The 22,401-nt window shown below is 38.4% G+C and overlaps 1 protein-coding gene across 2 annotated transcripts; it reads right to left on the bottom strand.

Moving 5' to 3' along the window:
* Nucleotides 1-825: 825 nt before the first annotated feature.
* Nucleotides 826-19,423, bottom strand: dpp9 (dipeptidyl-peptidase 9). 2 transcript variants are annotated; one of them, XM_065247817.1, is made up of 21 exons: nt 19,268-19,423; nt 13,228-13,318; nt 12,914-13,152; nt 12,641-12,753; nt 12,378-12,551; nt 12,117-12,288; nt 11,794-11,904; nt 11,387-11,515; nt 10,768-10,829; nt 10,584-10,684; nt 10,187-10,364; nt 9,732-9,891; nt 9,571-9,650; nt 9,334-9,486; nt 5,524-5,659; nt 5,291-5,436; nt 5,052-5,198; nt 3,132-3,284; nt 1,852-1,994; nt 1,576-1,687; nt 826-1,355 (listed from the first exon to the last, which is right to left on the bottom strand). In XM_065247817.1, exons 2-21 carry the CDS (start codon nt 13,281-13,283, stop codon nt 1,263-1,265), a joined length of 2,658 nt encoding a protein of 885 aa, XP_065103889.1. In that variant the 5' UTR covers nt 13,284-13,318; nt 19,268-19,423; the 3' UTR covers nt 826-1,262. The 2 variants fall into 2 exon arrangements, with proteins under 2 accessions (XP_065103889.1, XP_065103890.1); XM_065247818.1 differs by having other exon boundaries at nt 12,117-12,285.
* Between the last annotated feature and the right edge of the window lie 2,978 nt (nt 19,424-22,401).

The following is a 22,401-nucleotide window of genomic DNA, read 5'->3' as shown; positions in this document are numbered from 1 at the left end:
CAGATTTTAATGATATGTCCCCTTTGAAGGGACACTCCACTTTTTTGGAAAGTATGCTCATTTTCCAGCTCCCCTAGAGTTAAACATTTGTTTAAACTGTTTTTGAATCCATACAGCCAATTTCCAGGTCTGGCGGTACCACTTTTAGCATAGCTTAGCATAATCCATTGAATCTGATTAGACCATTAGCATCACACTTAAAAATAACCAAAGAGTTTTGATATTTTTCCTATTTAAAACTTGACTCTTTTGTAGTTAAAAAGTAAATTTTCTAGGCCGATATAGCTAGGACTTTGCTGCCGTAACATGGCTGCCGCAGGCGTAGTGATATTACGCAGTGGCCCAAAAATAGTCCCCTGCTGTATTGAGAGTTACTAAGGGACTATTTTTTTATGCTAACTTATGTTAAAGATCGGCTGAATGGATTCCAAAATGGCAAAAATCGAATGTTTAAATCTAGGGGAGCTGGAAAATGAGAATATTGTCACAAAAAGTGGAGTGTCCCTTTAATGGTCATTATATGAATGAATAACAATCAGAAATGTTAATCTTTCGAATGTAGTTCATGCAAGTTAAAATAACCACCAATCTACCGCAGATAATCGGTGCATCTCTAAATAAGAGAGCATTTCCATATAAAGCAAAAACATTCGGTACATCAGGTGATCAGCATATTTGTAGACGCTTTTATCCGAGGTGTATTTCAGTTTGTACACACGTGTAGATGCCTTCATATAGTTGTATACATCATCAGTTTGTGTGTTGTACTACGTGTCTAAACTCAGCAGTGGATTACATTCAACACAATGACCAAAGACAAGAGCGTCATAAAAAATATGTTCCTTTAATAATCCACACTTAAAATATGAACTGCAGGTAGTAATGCGAGGTGTCCTTATATGAGAGGTGTCCACAAAGAGACGCTGAAAACACGACTGCATTCATAGAACTGAAAAAGCTTAAGTTAAAGGAGAAGTTAGCATGATAAGAGCGTGTCTGCGGCCTCCGTCCTCTCACCAGCTACTAACTAGACATTTAAAAAAAAGAAAGACACATTTTGGCAACATAAATGTTTGAGGGGAGCACAATATGAAACATCTCTTAGATGTGCACTAAATCAAAGGAGATGTGTTTAGTGAGGGGTAAAGAGTCGCTGGCGGATGTGTCCTTCTGTTAAAAGTGTGTGGACGCGCGTTCAGATCGAGTCTGGCGCTCCGTCCAGAAAGAGCGTGAGAGAGCAAAGGGCCGACTGAAGACTCGCATCAGAGGTGTTGCTGGAGAAAGTACAGTAGCATGATCTCATAGTGTTCTCCAGACTCCGGACAGCGGATACTGTGTCTCTCGTTGGGGTAAATCTACAGGGAACATACATGCCTTTCATTTATATGTATTCATTATCATTCATAAAGATTTTAAGCTAAAGTGACCTCTTAAAGACCTCTTAACCCTTAATAAAATGAGATCCTAATCGGTATGTATATGGATGCTCATTAAAACTGCAACATTGGTGGTGGTTGTACATCCTGAAATGTTTGAATCCTAAATAGATCATAGAGTTAAGAGAGTTTTCCATACCTGTAGCTGATATGGCTTTCCCGCACGGATGAGCTGAGACACCAGGAAGTTGGTGTGGAAAAAGTGCACGTTTTCATCGAGAAACCCATGTAAAATGAGTAATCGGTTTGGCCTGAGACAAACACGACAACACAAGAACCCATCAGTGAATCAAGAAACCAACTCATATGACAATCAACTCAAACACATTCGTTTTATAAATCTACAGCCTCGTGAAGAGATGCTTTACGTTATGTTTTTGTCATTTCTGAGGTTTAGGATTGTTCAGTATCTTACTCATTGGGAAGTTTATCCACGTGCAACGCTACTGAACCGGCCTCATAGCCCTGCTGGTTATTTTCAGGCACGTCCATGTAACGTTCGGTGTAGCCGGTGTCATATGCCATCCAGACGGTCACGGGAGCTCCTGCTATTGCCACCTACAGTACAGAACATTAAATCACATATGATCATCTCTATATCTATAGTCACACAGCTCAAATGACACTGCTTGACTAACATACAGAACTGATTATTCCCATCCTGTCTCACTGATATCAGTGGAAAAGCCTGAGAAACTCATGTCTCTTTATTTAACCTGGCTAAAAATGTCATGACAAAGTTCACAGATTCCAATTTCTGATGAAAAAGCGCTCTGAGACGACACCTGCTGGTGGAAGAACATACTGCTGTTGTCTGTATAATAAAAGCATAGTGTTAAAAAAAATACTCTGCTTTCATAAAAAATCTGATTTCATCCCCAGGTCATCCAAGATGTGTTTGTCTGTTTGTTTAGTCGAGAAGAAATTCGTTTTTTTTGAGGAAAATGTTTGAGGATTTTTCTCCATATAGTGGACCTCAACAGTATACAGTTTCAATGCAGCTTCAAATGGCTCTAAACAATCCCAACCGAGGCATAAGGGTCTCATCTAGTAAAAGAGTCGTCATTTTCATACAAAAAAAGGACTTTTAAACCACAACTTCTCGTCTTGCACTAAACGTGTGACGTGCCAGCGTGACCTTACTTATTACATAATCGCATCGAAAGGTCACGCATGAGGTATGGGAAACTACCACTCCAGTGTTTACAAGTGTGGAGAAAGAGGAGCGTTCAGACATGTCATGATACTAATTAATGTCTTTGTGTCAGTTTATTATATGCGTGACCTTTCCACGTAATTACATAAAACTTAAGGTCGCGTCTGGCACACAGCTAAAAGTACTTTTTAATTTTTTTGTGAAAATGATGATGGTTTCTCTAGATAAGACCCTAATGTCTCGGTTAGGATTGTTTAGAGCCCTTTGAAGCTGCTTTGACACTGTAAACTGTTGAGGTCCAATAAAGTCTACTATATGGAGAAAAATCCTGGAATGTTTTCCTCAAAAAACTTAATCTTGGATGGCATGGGAGGTAAATAAATTACCTGGATTTTTTATGAAAGTGGAGTAATCCTTTAAAATACGAACCTACAGTACGTTCAGCAGCTTAAACATTCAGTCTTCAGAGTTCAGAAGAAGAAAGAAACTCATATTGGTTTTAAATCAAGTCATTGCGCTGGATCAGGTGTAAAACTCACCTTAAAGATGTTTGGCCGGTGAATGAGACCCATGAGAGACAGAAATCCACCGTAAGACCAGCCGTGAATGGCAACACGACTTAAGTCAATGAACTTATACTTCTCAGCCACAAACTGAAGTCCTTCCACCTGATCTTCAATCTCCACCTGACCCTGAGAAAGACAACAGACACATTCAATACTCACGCTATATGTTTGTCATGTATTTTATGTGGTTTACAGGTGACAGATGCTTTATGATCAAATTGAAGAGATCTGGGTCTCTATCTGATATTCTGCTGTCTAGATATAGCTCCATTCCTCATTTATGGGAGTTGTTCTGGAGTCATTTCCATACAGCAAAAAAAATTATCAAACATAATTTAAAATATATATCAAAATAAACAAAAAAGGCCAAAAATATGTAATGCTGAAATATGTTTACAAAAATTTATTTCTGGGTATTTTTTGAAATATATTTAAAGCATTTATATTCACTTTGCATTGGAAGAAAAACTTTGTATATTACAAGCCTGTAAACATAATAGGCATAACATAACATAATTTTTAGTGCTGGCATAGATTAATCTAGATTAATCTCATACAAAATAAAAGTATTTTTTTCTAAATATATGAGTTTGTGCTGTGTGTAATTATAATGTATATATGTATTTATGAAACATTTACATGTGTATATATATTTATTTATATTTGTATATATTCTATATTATATATAAATTAAAAATGATATATAAATAAAACATTTCTTATGTGTATATTTGTATGTTTGTGTGTTTAAATTTACATAATATTTACACACAGTGCGAAATCAAATATTATGCAAAAAAACTTTTATTTTGTATGAGATTAATCTAGATTAATCTATGCCCAGCACTAATAATTTTATATTTTATACATACTTTTATATTTTGGTCAGGATTTTTTTGCTGTATTGGCTGTAAAATTTGAAATGTATTTGTTGCCTCTGAATTTTTTTGATATGTTAACATATGAAGACAAAAAACTAAATATATTTTTAAATAAAAAAAATATATTTAAGCTTTACTTTTACAAAAAGGATTACGCATATATTTAAAATTGATTTTTGGCCAAATAGTTTTTTTTGTCATATGGGTTTTTAGCCCACCACCTGGCGAGTCTGATCTGCTGTGGCGTCTTCCGAGCGAACAACAGGAGATTGCGATCAGTATTGCATTATGTTCAAATGTCAAACTCTTTCTCAACTTATAAAATGAGATCCGACAGCCTTGCCGGATAATGTTTTCACTCACACATTAACATTACATGATTCATCACAGTCTCACACAACCTGATCAGATGTGTGTGTGTGTGTGTCTAAATAAAGCACATGTTTGCTGCAGGTTTACTTTTTAAAGCTGTGTTGATGTGTGTAATGTGAGACTATGTGCTTCTCGGGTTCAGGCGTTAACAAATCAATCATATGACATCATCATCACTTCTGATCTGAATGGATCTGTCCGGAGTCAGACTGCACACATGTCTGGCAGTACAATGAGCTTTCCTATAGATCTGAACTTAAACACTACTAATTATGACTGATCATTTTAGATATCAGCCAAATGAATATTTATGTGGTCATTCTAGGCCTAATAAACATAAAGCTACAATCTATAACTTTGCCTCTCTATCACCATCTCTGTTTAAAACATACTTTAAATACTTAAGATATGTGTGTATTAAAACATTAATATAACAAATGTTTGAGCTGTCTTAACAGAAAATAACTTAAGATATGTCAGCTAGTGTCACTGTTATGTCTCGAGATGCACACCATGTTTCTAAAGGCTTTAATATCCTCATTTAAGCTAAGCCTAGTCTGTGAAAGCAGGTCCATGTGTATTAAGAAAGCCCTTGGGGAAATATCTGCCCACATGAGACTAGATTGTGAATTCTAGTTACCATTTTGTTTTTGAGAGCCCCTTCAAACTTAAGGCCTCTTTGGCACGACCCTCTTCCATCTATAACTACAACAGCATAGCCAAGAGACGCCAACGTGTTGAGACGCAGATACTTCACACCTTTGTAAGAGTTGTTCACTAACTGAACCTAAAAAAAGTCAAAGTGTTAGAGGAGTGCATCAGTCTTTAAACTTTAAACAAAAGAATCTGATTGAAAAGCAAAGTTTAAAACCGACTGACCTGCGGACCCCCGTACACAAACAGGATGGTGGGATGTTTTTTGCCGTCTTTTAGGTTGTGTGGTTTGTACAACATCCCGTAGAGCTGATAGCCAGACTTTGCAGGGAAACTAAATATCTCAGGAGGAACATAATCGGCTGGGCAACCTGCAGAGGACCAATTCAAGCGTGTTGTTAGTAGATGAGATATGTTCTGGTTGTTGTTGTTGTTGTGATCTGTGGGGCATCTCTCACCTGAAGCTTCCATCATGCTGGCCCAGAATTCAGACTCTTTGTGTAGAGGATCAGCGGGAGATCCGGTCAGTTTGTATACATGAACACACGGCGGTGTGCTTACATTACTGTAGTGGCTAATAAACATGTCAAAGTTCTGTAATGGAAACAAAGAGACAAGTAAATTAAACAGTGCTTACAGAGCACATGATTTATAACACATAGATGCCAAAACACAATTTATGACAATCCCCAAAAACATCTAAAAATGCTGTATTACGCAGGCCAGTAGATGGCGATGTTACCTAGAAACATTAAACACCTGTGCTCATACACATTCTTCTACAGATCGATAAATGCAAACAATCTGGACAACTAGAGTAGGGCTGCAACAACTAATCCTTGAATCAATAATAATTCGATTTCATTATCCATTATTATCGATTATGATGTCACATGTTCCTGCACCACCGTCAGGCAGCACGGACACACGTCTGCTTCATACATTGCGAGCTGTGTGCTTATAATTAAAGTTTGGCGCTGTTTCTACACTAGATGTCACCTTGGGGTTCTAAGGATGCGTCAAAACTGCCGCCATCTTGGAACAGGGGTCTTGTCATTGGAAGTAGCTACAGTAGGTAAAGCTGCTATCTCCACCTGTACTTCGAATTCATGGATAATGTCGGACTTTTGTGCTGCTTATTGATATATGGATTATATTTAGGAATGGCGGCTCTATTTGACGCATTCGGTCCAATGAACTGTCGTACCCAAGGTTTTGTTAGGCAAATCTGGCAACCACAAAAGAATGTTGGTTAATAACGGTTTCATCGTCCTGTAATATTTAGTAATATAAGTTTGTATTTGTTTAATAGTTGTTGGGTCTTCATAAAATAATGAACCACAAACTAAGCATCTGATTTAAGGTAAGGGAGTAATCTAGGTTTTTATTACTGTAACAACGCAACAATGTAGGCCAGTGGTCCTTAAACTTTTTCGGCGTGCAGCCCCCCCCCCAATAAACGGTGCATCCCTACGTGGCCCTACCAAAGAAAATGTATTACATAAAACATCCCAAAACTTAATATCTGAATTAAATAAAATGTATGAAATGAAACAATGTAGTGCTGTTGGTTGGTAGCCATATTTAATTACAAAGAATTTATGATAAATGATAATCTATTTTATAAAATGTCATAAAAGCGGAGCCCCCTGGCACCATCTTAGGTCCCCTCAGTTTGAGAACCACTGATGTAGGCTTTCATATCATAAGGCTTATTTATTTTTTTAAATAATTAATAATATTAATACTCATCAAGGTCTAAAGTTGAAGATTAAAATCTGTTTATTATTCTGTGGCAACATTTCCTCACCAGCACATCCATGTAGATTCAATACGTTTTGTTTATTTTTATTTTGACATTAAAAGAGGTTTTATTATTTAAAGCTGCACAAACTTTTTTATTTAAAGGGGCCATGGCATGAAAATCAGACTTTTCCATGTTTAAGTGCTATAATTGGGTTCCCAGTTCTTCAAATCAACCTAGAAAATGTGAAAAGGATGAACCCAGTAACTTAGTATTAGTAAACCATTCTCTGCAAGCGAGTGAAAAATAAGGTCACTGAAATGTAGCTATCCTTATGATGTCAGAGAAAAATTATTGACAGCACTATAGACCTTTCTCACAACTTCCGTATTTATGACCGGAAATACGCAATCGTCGCGGAAATCTACTTCCTCCGCAGTCAAGGAAATGTAAAAAGCCGTATCTGTTCCATCAATTCCCTGTTGATGGTGAAGTTTGACAGAAGTGGATTCAGGCTATTCGGCGAGACTTATAATGTGTCGTTTTAGTTAACAGTTCAGTAACAGTTAAACTCGCTCTCTACTTACCTAGAAATTTATGGACAAATTCTTCATGGAAAAAGTTTTCCTCCATTAGTCGTGTCACATCAGCAAATGTAATATTTGGCAAATCCGTTAACAAAATTGTGTAGACTCTTTGATCCATTTTAAACTTGCCCGGGTTTATGTTTTTCTAGTGTGTTGACGCTTGACAGGAACTCCGCTTACACGACGATTACGTATTTCCGGTTACTGTGAGTTTTAAATGACACACCCTAGTGTTGGGCGATATGCCCCATTTTGAGATCGTCCTATCGTCAGCTTGTGAGATCGGCGATACACGATAGTATCGGGGGGCGGGGCAGTAGTTTACTCACTATGACAAGTCACTTGATTGGTGGACAAAAAAGAACAAGAGCAACACTGTCATGACCGCAACCTTCTTAAAACTGATGCCATTAATGCGAGCGCGTCATTAAAACCCTAACCATTATTACTTACTAAACGGTAAAAACATGCATCTGCGTACACACACACACGTGCGCGCACATACAAACTATTCAATGCATTTGTTTAGTGCTGTTGCTCCTCGTGTCAAGCAGTGGTGCTCTCAGTCAGAGGTGCCTTTTTAAACACATTGAACACGATCATATTTTAAACACGAGGGACGTGTTGCCACAACTCCTTGACATGCATATCATAAACAGGATTAATATCTAGTGATCTGACTTCGGATAGAGCGCAGCTCTCTGCACGTACGCAAGAGTGAGAGAGGCGCCAAAATGCAGCGGGTCATATTTTAATCAAAAAGTAAAGTTTGCTTCAGCTCGCAAGAAAAGCATTAAACTGAACAAAAACATAAGGATTCCTACTTTAGTTTATGTTAAGACTTCGGACAGATGCGAGAGCGCGGGCACGTGAGACAGAGAGAAGCGCAGCTGCTCATGACGCGATGGATTTAGTGCTAGAAGGAGTCCAAGACACGCGCATTAAGTGCAGGTACGTGCAAGAAGGAATTCTCTATTTACAAGCTCTCCGCGTAAAGTGAAGCCCACAAACCCTTATCCGAGGAAAAGCATGCAATGTGTTAATGTAAAACTATGATGATAATAATAACCATTCACCAACTATCGTCATGACTATCACCATGAAAGCCTGCCATTGGCGATATGTCTGAAGATCGTCGATACACAATACTATTGTCTATCGGCACAACCCTGACACGCCCAAAACGCCACATTTTTGCACACCTACAAAGTGGCAGTTTTAACATGCTATAATAAATTATCTATATATTTTAAGACTAAAACTTCATATATGTGCTCTGGGGACACCAAAGATTTATTTTACATCTTACGTTGTGTTCACACCAGCCGCGGAAGAGGCGGCAAATACGCATCTACTGCGTCTAGTTTGCCGCTTGAACATGCCGGGACCTCGTTCTCAGAAGCCCCTCCCATGATGCAGATTTGCGTGTGAATTTCTCGAATGACTAGAATTTCACGCGCAAATCTGCATCATGGGAGGGGCTTCTGAGACTCCGCTCGTTTCCTGTAATCACGTCACTACTACAGCAAGGTCCTAATTGGTTAACGCAGGATGCCTAATCGTGTCTTTGCCTTGACTTAACATGTTAATCATCTGCGCTTGCCGCCTCTACCGCAGCTGGTGTAAACGCATCAAAATCATGTAGTAGTGTGAGGCTTTTGCACTTTTAAAAGTACACTTCTACACGTGAATACAATAATTTAGTGCCTTATTTAGCTTTAATAAGAAAAAATCGAATTGAGTAAATAATTATGTTTTCATCCGATTAATCAGAAAAATAATGCCTGATTAATCGATTATAAAATAATCGTTAGTTGCAGCCCCAAACGAGAGCACCGAGGTCCATTTCCCATTTACTTTCAATGTCTGAAATATATGGAAGAGGACATCCTGTCATACACACATGCACGCACGCACGCACGAACAAAGACACAGACCTGGCTAACAGAGCAGCTATGAGAGAAGCCCGCTTTAGTGAGTCTGACTATTTCTCCAGGAGACTCGTAGCTCACGACATACAGATGATGCTCCAGCGGGGTGTCTTTTGTGCCTTGGAAGTACACTAGCTTGGTATCTTCATTTACCCAAATCTGCAAAATTAAGAGTCAGGTTTAATGTAAAGAACCGCTCTGTATGAAGGACATCATTAAACTTTCATAATACACATAGCAAACCTTTGAGCCATGTCTAGCCAAAACTTCCCACTCTCCACTGGTAAGGGTCACCTCCTCTTTTACTGGGCATTTAAAATCATCTAAACAGAGACGGTAAAAGTCGTTCAAATAAAGATATCACGCACATTGGAAACTCTGGGGAATCGTGAGTAACGTTGTACCGTCTGAAGGGCTGTAATCCGGTGACCACTGCTGGCAGCCGGCCTGAAGAACGCTGGTTATTCTGTACAAATGGCAGAAGCCGCTTTTTGATTCGTTCACCCAAAGAAAGGTGATCTCGTCATTATTTGTTTGAATGAAGGGATAGAAGATGTCATGAACCTGTTGAAAACAGTGTGAGAGTCAAACAGTCAAAGAATATCAAAAGCACAGTATGTGAATTTGTATCTGCATTCATGTAACACCGCGATGAAATGTTTAATTTGACAATAGGGTCAATTTGCAACAAAGCGCTGGGCATAGGTACTGTATCCCACAATGTAATGTGCGCAGTTTTCTTTGTGTCACATGCACAAAAGAATTGAAAATACTACTTATGGATCAATATTAGTTTTTTATATTATTAGGATTCTGATCTGGCACATATTGGAAACAGATAATGTATGATGAATCTTACATTGATCCAGATGTCTGTGATTTCTTCATAGATGATGAAGGGTTGGACACCCTCGGGCATGGCTTCCACATGCTCCGCCCACTGCGGGTCGTCCACGCCCACAGGGATGAAGAGTGCAGACGGTAACAGGACTAACTGTAGCTTCTGTTGACTGCGGTCCAGAAACACTGCCCAAGCACTGGAGAGAGAGAGAGATAAAACCTTAAATTACATTGAATAATAACAGACACACCGTACCAATGGACAGATTCGACAGCCAATTATCTTTATGTAATAACAACTGAAATTTTGTTTTGTGTTTTAATTCAAAGGTCTCATACAGTTTCTAAAAAAAAAAAACAGTACAAAATCAAATGAAGTAATTCCATAATGAATTAGTCAATGAACAAAACCGTACAATTTGCCGTCTTTAGTCCATCCGGCTCTGGCGATGTATTCGACTCCAGGGAAGAGCGTAGTGAACGGGAGCACAAGCTCTTTGTTTTGTGTGCTTACAATCTATAAAGAAACACATCATCGTGATAAAGTCTTTGCTTGAGGAGTAAACACACAAAAGGAGAACTCGGGTAGCAGACACCCACCTTGCCCTGGGGGTCAGTTCTTATCTCTGCTAGTTTCAGACTAATTTGGGGATTTTTACTCCCTGAAAAACATAAAGAAGGTCATGAGGACATCTGTTATAGTTTAAACCCAACAATCCCAAAAACCTCTCAATACATGTTACAGTTACATTTAGGGTTGGAACTGAAAACCGTTTTTTAAAAGGAACGGGAACTGTGCGTAATTCTTACATTTCGGTTCTAAAAGCGCTTCCGATGCGGTGCACGGGCAAAGCGCTGGGAGCGATCACTTTAAATAGCCATGTCTTAACTCATGAACATGTATTACGTTGAGCCACTGTTTACGAGGAGTAATTCAACAGAAATAAATGATATAGTGACATTGCACATTACATTTAAGCATAATTTATCATATTTCTCTTATTATAATGGAATCGGAACCGGGAATCATTGGGCAGAACTGGAGCCGAAATCGGAAGATTTCTTTATGAGACCCAACCCTGGTTCCAGTTCAGTAAAGTGATTTATTGAAGTAATTAAAAATTTATCATTTGTAAATCTGGCAGCACTATATTGAGCATTGTGGGTCACAAGCTGAAAAGTGTTCTTGATAGTAATATTAAATCTTGACTCTGAACACCTGTGCGAGGGTATCTGTACACATCTGCTTTCCTCTCCTCCAGCGCTGGAGACGGCACATGAATAATCTCAACATCTGACTCGTCTACCTCCTCATACAACAGCTGTAAGGTTTTCCCCCCGCCTGCACCTGCAAAACACAAAACATATGAGTATGCACAGAGATGCTTTACCTTACAGAGCCATATAGACATCTACACATCTGTTTATGTCTTTGGTGGTCGTGTCAAATTGTCTCTCTGTTGTCAGCAAATAAACACTTGCTGACCAATAAGACAGACCCTTCAGGTCACACCAGCTGGGTTTTCATTGAAAATGGAAGTCATTTTGTGAAACTTTTGTAAAAAACAAAAAAAGTGTCTGGGAATGAGTTAATATCAACAGAGATCTGATAGATATTGAAGTAACCTTCAGGAGCAGCTGGAGACCACCAATACCCCGTGAAGCGATCAAACTCTTCCTGAATCACAAATGTTGCAACGCCAGCTGACTTTGGGTCGTCCTTGACATTATTCAATCCTGGAATAGAGCAAAACAGAGAGAAAAACCTATTCAGCATATAACCAAAACTGACCAATCATGATGTCTGAATACTTTTATTAGAAACAACATCACTGTCTCCGACTATAAATCATTCATAAAGATTTCAGTACAACAGATAGGATTACTCCATATTACTACATACAGTTGAGTGTTCTGGAAACAATGGCAACAGATCAAGACAATCAAACCTTTATGACAGTAAGTCAGTCTTCGCTCTTCTCCAGTTTCGATGTTCGTCACCCACAGGTCATTGTTATTGATGAAGGCAACGAAAGTGGGGTCACCGGGTGAGATCTTAGGGTCCATGCGTGTCCCTGAGCACTGACTCTTAATTTCCACTGGCTTCATTGGGGCACCCTGCTAAACATCAAATGACCTTCAGACATGAGGTCACATCATACGCATCTTCCTTAAACATTAGAGCGAGAGTAAAACGTCACTAGACTCACAATGAAGCCGTTATTACCCCCGTCACGGCAATAGAAAAGGCTGTTGCTCGCTTGAAAGAGGAAAAGGCCGCTCTGTGGGTGATAGTCGTAGGACGTGATGCCAAAGACCCCGAGACGCTTCCTCTCACGTAGGAGTTCTTCCTCTCGGGAATAAACGCCGTGGTGCGGAGTCGCCTATGGGACAAATGCAAATCAAGTACGTGCTGTAGCTGCAGGTATTGAGGAAACGCATCAACACATCGCACAGGTCCCAATACTGATACCTGAAAGTGATCCAACATCTGTTTCCAGGACAACACCAGCAGAGCTTCTTTACGGATCTTCTTTGGAATTTCAGAGTACAGTAATGAGTTTTCTCTGCTTCCATAGGGCATTCCTAGAGGGAAAAAAACATTCCAGAAGTTTTATATTTACTTTGACTGATACAAAATGTCATGCATTGACAAGATAGCAGATACCTCAGATAGTGTCACTCTTTATATAGGGTTAAATGAAATCAAACATGTTCAAAACAGCAGGATCATGGAGAACTTTACCAAGATAGTAGAGGCGATGTGAGTGAGGTCCAGAGTCGTCGTGTTTCTGGACAAACTGGAAGTCGTGCGGCGCTTTATTTATGATCATTCCCGAGTACTTCCGGCTGCCGTGAATGATGTCGCGCAGGCCATCCCACGAGTGCTTCTCCACAAAAAACTGCGAGGGGACGTCCTCCATCTCCACCACTTCTGTGCTGTCTGTGATGTCATCTACCGCGGTCATTCTGACAGCTGTAAAACTGAGCGCAGGTAATAGCCATTAGAGTTACAGTCCCGAACAATTCGGGGAAAACATCAGGAAAATCTTGCCCTACCTTTTCCAACTACCTTCAGTTTGATCTTCAAGTTTCACCCTTTTTCCTCTGTACATGAACCAGCACGAAACCCTCCACAAGATCTGGCAACCTGCGAGATGAAGAACGCAAAAGCATTACAGTCGATAACAAAAATAAACAGATTATCAAAACAAAAACGGACATAAATATCTGGTGCTGGAGCTCAAACACATTTTTTTTTACTGGCCTGGTAGGGCCAGTGGTTCAAGTTTTCATCAGCCCCACCGAAAAAGACGTCAGTGTCACATATTTAAAATAATAATTCACAAGTCAAATATAATTGTATACATATACATTTTAGAGATGCACCGAAAGTAAAATTCTTGGCTGAAGCCGAATAAAATGAAACACTTAGCCGAAGGCCAAATACCGAACAATCAACATTTCTTTTTTTATGTTTTATTTTCCTAATTATATAGCTTAGTTTAGCTGGCGACTGGCATATTCCTGTGGGTTAGTCAAAAACTCTTATATTAACGGCATGTATACGGAAAGTAGAGGGCTGTAGACCAAACCGGCTGTTCTCTGTAGTCTGTGCAAAGCGAAAAATGAAATCCCCAAAATATGCCCCTTTAACCCATGTGTATAATTGTGGACGTTTTTATCCACTATGAGGTGCTTTTGAGTTTTAATTTGGCCTCTACTTTCTCTGCTTCAGTAAATGGATTGATTTTGGTGACAAATCTTATATCGACTCGACACATATTTTGGGAAAATGTTTTGAAATGTTTCACACACAATAACGTTGTATATACTCCATATAACTGCATGTACAAGCCAGAAACTAAGCTTTGTTTTTGCACAGGCTATCAAAAGTGTTAATGGTGTCACATTGAGATCAACAGCAAAATGACAAATTTTACCTCTTCACAAAGGGAAATTCACCAACAATCAAGAATGCATGATAATAAGGTGGTAGGGCTGCACGATTCCAGGAAAAATGATGATCATTATTGTTTTGCTCAAACTTTTGATCACGATTAGAAATCACGATCATTCTCTAAGTGAAGAACTTCTATTCACTTCAGTATTTTTGTTACACTTTACAGCCATGTATATAATATTAGGCTATATATATTTTATATAATATAAAATTTTATTGTTTTGTAACATTCACTGCTCCCATTCTATTTTTAAAACATTTAAAATCATTCCACAAAATTCTGCATAGATTTTGCAAAAGAAATCCGCAGAAATAGCAAAAATAACTCCTTACACAGATTGAATTGTAGCTGATACTCTTACAGCAATTAAAGCAGTTTAGTTTTGTTTTAACTGTCAAAATAATTAAATATCTTTTATTTCTTACATTTTAGAGCATTTTGTGTTTGTTAAATTAAGGTTTTTGATGATGACCAAGACGCTAAACACCTTTGCAACAGGTGCATTGTGAATGCATGTGTGTGCGTGTGTAGCGGACTCGTGTGATAGGTTAAACGTCTTTCTTTTACAATCATCAATGGCTCAATGTTTCTATTAATTAAATTGAAAAACAGAAAAAGATGAAGCCTAAAAAAAGCCAGAGGCCTGGCCCGCGTACCAACTGTGATGTTAAAATTGGCTCGAAACCCGACCAGAGGGGCGTAAAAAGGCTGAGATGCAGAGCTCTAATATATGTTGTGGATGGTCGGGGTTTTTATGGTTGCAGCTTGTGTCTTCAGCTTTTAAAAATCTTGATATTTCACGTTTGGACGAAACAAAAGCACAGTTTGCAGAAGACTCGTAACTTACCTAATCAACATCACTTTCCTCAATTCCGAAATATCCAAACAATGGAGTATGACACTTTTCGGGAACAAAGATACGCATTTCTGCACTTTCTTCTTGTTGCTCTGCCATGATATTCATTCAAGATGAATGACTGTAAATCTCGTGATGCCAACTTAATTCTACCATAACACAGACCGCGCTTGCAAATATCCACCCCGTATACTCTGACTCCGCCCATATCAAACAAACACATTGATTGATTCTAGACCGTCTGCTTTGTGCTTTTGTGTCTTTACACATTAATCGCGACGATTGTCTTTAACTAATCTTGGGGCGTACATATCGTTATCGTGATAAAAATAAGATTAATCGTGCAGCCCTATAAGGTGGCACGGCTTTGCAATAAAAAATATCATTAGAAATGGAAGTCAATGGGGCAAAAACAGCCACGAACAGTAAATGAGGGAGAAAAATTTTTTATCTGATGCTGCACAAAAACTAACAATGCATCAAAGCCAATGTTTTTACTAATCTTTGACATAAGGGATAAAGGGAAAAAATATCAATTTTGTGTCTTTTTTCCCTAAATCAGTGACATCATTTATGAATTTGCAATTAAAGTGTTAAAATCTTGACATTTTTGTAAACATTTAGTAGTTTTGATCATTAACAGATTTATGCAAAAAAATTTAAAAAATGTATCCGATACATTTTTATAGCAGTTTAATTTAGTGAATGTTTTCATCCCAAACAACACGAAAGGGTAGTGAATTTGAACAATGCACAAGGCTTAGAATAACATACAAACACACTATTCAAGGAAAACACCTGTGGTTCCTCTTCTAAAACACAGTGTGTCATTTTAAAAAAAAAATCACTTCCACAGCAGATTTAACTATAAAACTATAGCATCACTTGCTCTGCAAAACTGGCTGCTTTGATCAATGTTATACAATGCAATTATTTTGGTGTGAAATCCTTTTTATGTTCACTGTATAATATATAATGTTAACAGACAGGCAATTACACTAGTATGTGCTTTCAATGCAAGAGATATAAGAATATGTAAAAGTAAAACAACATGGACATGAAAAATGTGAGCAATTACTGATTGACAGGTGAGTAGATAATCTGTTGATCACAAAGGTTCACGAAACCTTTCTGGAGCCTGTTTACACCTGTATGTGGCAAATGAGACCTGATACTCCAGTCCTATGAGTTACAGTTTAGGGTGGGGAAAGCCTTCATTTCTTTTTGAACAAGGTATTGAACAAGGTCAGAAATATGACCGAGAGTGGGCTTTCATGACAATAGTTGGCGATTGTAATTATTATTATCAGTTTCACATTAACATGCGCATTGGGTGCCTTTTCTTGTATGAGAGAGTTTGTGGGCTTCACTTTGCGCAGAATTCTTCTAGCACGCACCTGGACTTGTAATGCGCGCGCCTTAAACTCTTGCTAGGATCTGAATGCGTGCAGCATGGACTCCTCCTAGCACCTGAGCTTGTAATACGCGTGGCTCTGCCACCTTCCTACACTAAAGAGGTTGTTGTTAGCCAGGCAGGGGTTTAAAATCAGCGAGCGAGTTGTTCCTGGCACACAGGAGCTTTAATGACGCACTCAGAGTAATAGCATCAGTTTTAAGAAGGTTGTGTTCATGACAGTGTTGCCCTTAAGAATAAATCAGCTTCTTTTTGTCCACCAATCAAGTGGATTAAAAAATGAATAAATAAATGAGTAAACTATCGCCCTGCCCTCCGATAATATTGTGTATCGGTAATGTCATAGGGTGACAATAGGATGATCTCACAATGGGGCATATCACCCAACAGTATTCAATGCACATGTAAAAATTACACGCAATCGACTTTACATCCATATTGTGCCGTGAAATTGAATATCAAGGAAAATGGTGAGCGTGGCTTGTGTTTTTCACTGTGAATTGACTGGATATAGAAAAGAATGAGTTTCATTTAGAAATGGAATTCACAGCAGACTGATAGTTGGAGAGGGGGGATTAACGGATGCTTCCGCCCCAAACCGTCATTGAACTTGGTTAATGAGGTCACATTAATTAAAAAATTATAATAATAATAATCTGCATGAATAAAGTTTTTAAAAAACACTGCCATAGTCAAAAAAATAATAATAAGAATAGTCAGTTTTAATTTAATGGGGACTTTAAAAAAAAATGCAAGAAAAATGCAGCATGCCCAGGACAATCATCAACCTGCCGAAAGTGAAAGTAAAAGGATTGGAAATGTTTACAAAGCAACTAAATCTGTTTAACAAACAGTCACAATTTGTTTATTCTACATTCAGAAATATAGTGTTACTCTATGAATTCATTTAAGCAACTGAATTATGTTTGATCTGTTATGAAGCTACTTGACCTGCAGGACATGAGAAAAACTGAATTATGAATTATAGAGATTCTGCAACGATTTAATGAAGCAGAGGCTTGTATTATCAAATAAAACCTCACTGAGACTATAAAAAAAACTGTGTAAATCAAGCGGATGTTTCCGGTCCATCCAGTTTAATATGCTGCAGTTCTGAACATTATTTGTGTCTTACGAACCCTCAACCTGGCAACAAAACAGGATGTTTTAAATAATATTTGAATATATACTAATCTAAATAATCTAATTTCTAAAACAATTATCTCATACATGAGCATCAATTGGCCATTACAGATGCTTTCCCAATGCTTATTACATGCCTCATTCATATGATCTTGATATCTTTGATATTGACTGAGTCAGGTCTTGCCAAAGATTGAAAACAATGAGTGAAAATAAACTTTGATGATTCAAATCTTTTCATCAGATTATGAGACTTTAACCTGGATTTGACAGACAAAGTCATCATTGCTTTTATATGAATTAGTCATTTAACTGAGGCTTTGCAAGCATTTTGGGCATGGCACAGATGGCTTCTTTATCATCTGATTTGCATGAACATTATTGCTTATCACATTTGCATTTTGAACACAGGCAGTCTTTTTGGCAAATTGCAAATGCTTATCATTTTTTTATTCAGAACATTCAAATGAAGTTGTGAAGCAGTTTATCAAACGCTGTCAGTTTTTGTACTTGTTTTCGTGTGGAAATGGAAATGTTGTAATTATTAAGTTATTTATCATTGTAATGTTCAAAGCCCTATGGTTTTTGTTGTTCAGAACAAAGAAAAAAACACTTCCATCAAACAATGGATTATATTTTAATATTTTAATTTATCACCAAACCCGTTCACAAACATGCCTTTAGGACAAAAGTTGTGCGAAGTTATTATGATGTGCAAACTGCTATAAAATAAAGTTGAAATGAATAGAGTTATTTAATGATGATTTTGAGGTATTCACCATCTTTTCAAACTGTATTTATCTGCGTTTTAGTCCAAAAGAATAAAAAAACCATGAAGAGTTTGAACAATAAGATGATATATTGGGTGAACTGTCCCTTTAAGACGCATTGTGAAGTTTAACGTCTGTCAGACATCACATTGGATCAGTTTAAGTAAAACACTTGTGTTCCCTCAAGTGTGTTCAAGCACATTCAGTGATAATATGAAAAAACTGTAAGGTTCAGTTTGTTTTTAAAGCTGCCGGTGTGACTGACGCCCAGTTAGGGCTCTATGTAGGGAGCTCACTAGATGTTCAGACACAGCCATCATGTTTTCAGTCCTATAACCGCAAAATAAAGCGATTTCCCTACCGCTTACAAACACACAAATCAACCGAAGAGATCAGATTTTTATTTGCTTATCTGTATTATCAGACTGATCTGATATGCGTGTATGTAACGTTATGACAGCTGTGATCGGCTGGATGTGTTTTGTCTGTGCTAACATTTAGCCGCTCTGCTAATAAAGCGGCGAGTGAATCAGTGAAAGTCAATCGTATAATTACATGCGTTTCAAGTAGCCTATATGATCATTTATATGTCATGTTCGTCTAGATAACACGTCTACTGTAGATGAGTTAATAATAATAATGAGTTCATAACAATAATAATAACACGATCAGAAAGGGAATATCATCCTGTTAGTTTATTAGCCTATTCACATCAATTACCTCAGCTTTAAACTGTCAAACACAAAGCCACCTTTACCACATCATCCCCACCACCACATACTGATCAGAAGATCAAAGATAAAAATCAGACACAATGATGAAAGATGATCAGATGAGATCAGCTGACTGACTGTCTGCTCGGCCTCAGTACGGGCCGTTCATCATTAAACTGTGTTATTATAATCAAACGGATCAACATCATTTAAAGTCACTGAACAGCGCGTGTACTTACAGGTTAAAGGTTCACAGATAAACTCTCATCTGTCACCTGTTGACTTCTCAATCGCTTCTGTTGATAAAAACAGTGTCCATAAGCGCGAGAGCAGCACAAAGCCACAGTCATGACCAACCAAAAAGCAGCAGACATACCGGAAATGACGACGAGGCCGGACTTCCGCCTTCCGGTTATCACCACATCCCTAAAGCACTAATGTATTTCTACAGAAAAATATAAACGCACGTTTAATTATGCTGTAGCCTATGAAACATTATTATATCCTATTACATAAAAATCGTTAACATTTATAAAATATAACAGTTTTCCATTCAGTTTAGCTTTAATTACTGTGATACTTTATTATATATGCAATGCATGAAAAAGTGTTTATAGAGATTTAGTAATAAGAGACATAGAGTAATTTATTATTATTATAGAATACATTGATTATTATTATTTTTTTATATTTATTGTAGATTTTTTTATTTTTTTATTTCCTGGGATCCTTATATGGGCAATGTTTCTTAGAACAGCCCCTACGTCCAAATTTGCATACTATCCATCCTAAATACTATTTCTAATTACTACTATACTAATTAGAATTTGTTTTTCCCAAATCATAGTATGTTAGTATCCATTAAGTTCCTGGGTGGTCTACTGTTTTAGTTAAAAATTCGAAGTGTATATCCATGGACACTCAAACCATAGATAAATACAACATTTGACCGCTCCATATATGTAGACGTCACTCACAGCTTTTTACTGTTTAGCCTTTGGTAGTTAGTTGGTTGTGAATCTTGTATTACAAATCTTGTATTACTCAGTATTGCACATTTTTAAAATACAGTAACTTTTAAATGCGGTAAGGCCTTTGTCTTAGTGTATTTTGCAAGCAGTTAAAATGTTTGGGTCTAGACAGCAGCACGTATTTAATAAATATACAGTAGTACGGTTGTTGGCACACAATATACTTGCTTGCTCTTGGGCTTGGCAGTGTTGCCAGATTTGTGTAAAAGTCTAACTATCCCAATTACGTTTTTTTTCAAATATTAAAACTTTACTGTCATAAATAAAATAATATTACCCTAATATTTTCAACAGGTGAACAAAATCTTTCCACTCCATTTAATCTACAAGAATAACATTCATGTCAACAGTTTTAAAATAATCAGATTCCAGAGGAAATCGCCAACCAGTGGCAACACTGGGTTTCATACCATTCCAATATGATGGACGAGTTAAAGCGCAGTCACACTAGAATTTTCGTTGCATTGACTTTCATTCATATCAAACCAGAAACACAAGCTCGTGCGACGAGGGCTGCGTCCGAAAGCTCTAAAATGCAGCCTTTGCAGACAGCATTCCAAGGCATGAGAGCATCAAGGCACGTCCAAATCCAATGTCCGATACGCTTTAACTGGTCGTTTCTCAATGTCAAGGATACTTCCTTGGCAGGACTAGTCCTTACAAGTTACTTCCTTCAGAGGCTAGGCAAGGCTCCTCTTAAGCATTCGGAGAACACGTTAAATGGAACAGGCTAGCAAGTGCACGTCATTGCGTCAAGGTGTGCTTTCGGTGCTGGGCGCATAAGATTGTGGGTGATTTCAGCTCCTGAAGAGCGCGAAGGATACACATATGGATCCTTTCCTAAACATGGGATATTTCTCGAACGAAGGACTCAGTCCTTGGCTGAAATTTTGAGGATCCTTGACATTGGAACAGTCCTTCGATGGACGTCGATGACGTAGCATCCTCGAAATTCTGGCTTCTGAGGATCCTTCCTTGACATTGAGAAACGGCTACTGTCCTGTCCCTCAATAAGGTATATGCGCAACTTATGCTGCATTCCAGGTAGGTTTTTGAGCATGTGAATTACAACTTCAAAACCACGACTTTGAACTGGAAGTATGCGTTCCAGGCAGCCTGTAACCCGTGTTTTTACAACCTTCTACCTGTGAAAGTGCACTGGAACGGCAGTCAAACCCGTGACTTCCCACCCGTGAACTCGTATTACCCTGCCTTCCAGTTAGTTTTTTTATGACCTTCCCTCGCTAACTTCCCTCAGTCTTGTTCACTCAAATGTACTTCATTGCTTACGTTGTACGAGTGCCCACTACTGCTGAAACACTTGAAGTGGGTTCAAATGGATCGCCCTAAGCCCTTGATCACATGGAAAGTGGAGACCGCCCCCTCCATGTGCAAAGCGCAAGTTGCTGAAGTGACGTCACAATCGTGATGCATTGTGGGATATGGAGCTGCCTGAAGTGTACATATGAAGTAGACTCGTTCCCTTTTGACCAAGGGAGCGAGGGTCTGTCCATACAAACTTCCCTCGTCCACTTAACGAAGTGGAACGCACTTCAAAATGGCAACTGGGATTCCCCAGAGGGGAAGTGTTTAGGGAAGTTTGCGAGTGCGTGTCTAAAACTGGAGTGGAACGCACCCCTAGATCGATGTACTCCCAGTTCAGAGTCGTGAGTTGTGGTTTTGAAGTTGTGATTTACGGGTTACAGGTTGCCTTACTTCCGCATTCCTGTTAAACATAGTAGATCACTTCCGGTTCTGTATGCTCTATGCTGACCATAGATATATACACAAGATGTCGCTTTGGGGTTCTAAGCATGCGTCAAACCTGCCGCCATCTTGGAACAGGGGTCTTGTAATAGGAAGTAGCTAGGTAAAGCTGCTATCTTTGTCTGTACTTCAAATTCATGGACGATGCCGGACTTTTGTGCTGCGTATGGATGTTAGGGTTACCAGCACTATGCATTATAGTTAGAAAAAGTAAATTTTCATAATATCAAAACTTGAATTTTTTTCTGGACTCAATGCTAAATACATGTCTGACTGTTGAAACGAACCAAAAGAAAACCAAGAAAATAGCATTCATGGCGATTTATGGTGATTTTATTTCCGTTACACCATTGCCTACAATAACGCTGATGCGGGGCTGCCCTGTTTCAAGATGGCGGCTCTAGTTTACGTTTTCGGTCCAATGAACTGCCGTAGACAAGGCGACATCTAGTGTACATATCTACGTGTGCTGACATGGTGCTGTTTTCATACATGCCTTTAGGAGCCATCAAAGACGAAATTAACTGATGTCCAGTGGATGTGCTCGTAAAAATCTTAAACCGTAAAAGAAATTG

This window comes from Paramisgurnus dabryanus, chromosome 11, assembly GCF_030506205.2.
Source record: "Paramisgurnus dabryanus chromosome 11, PD_genome_1.1, whole genome shotgun sequence".
NCBI lineage: Eukaryota > Metazoa > Chordata > Actinopteri > Cypriniformes > Cobitidae > Paramisgurnus > Paramisgurnus dabryanus.
The sequence above is the reverse complement of the archived record's forward strand: the minus strand, read 5'-3'. Positions and strand labels throughout refer to the sequence as shown.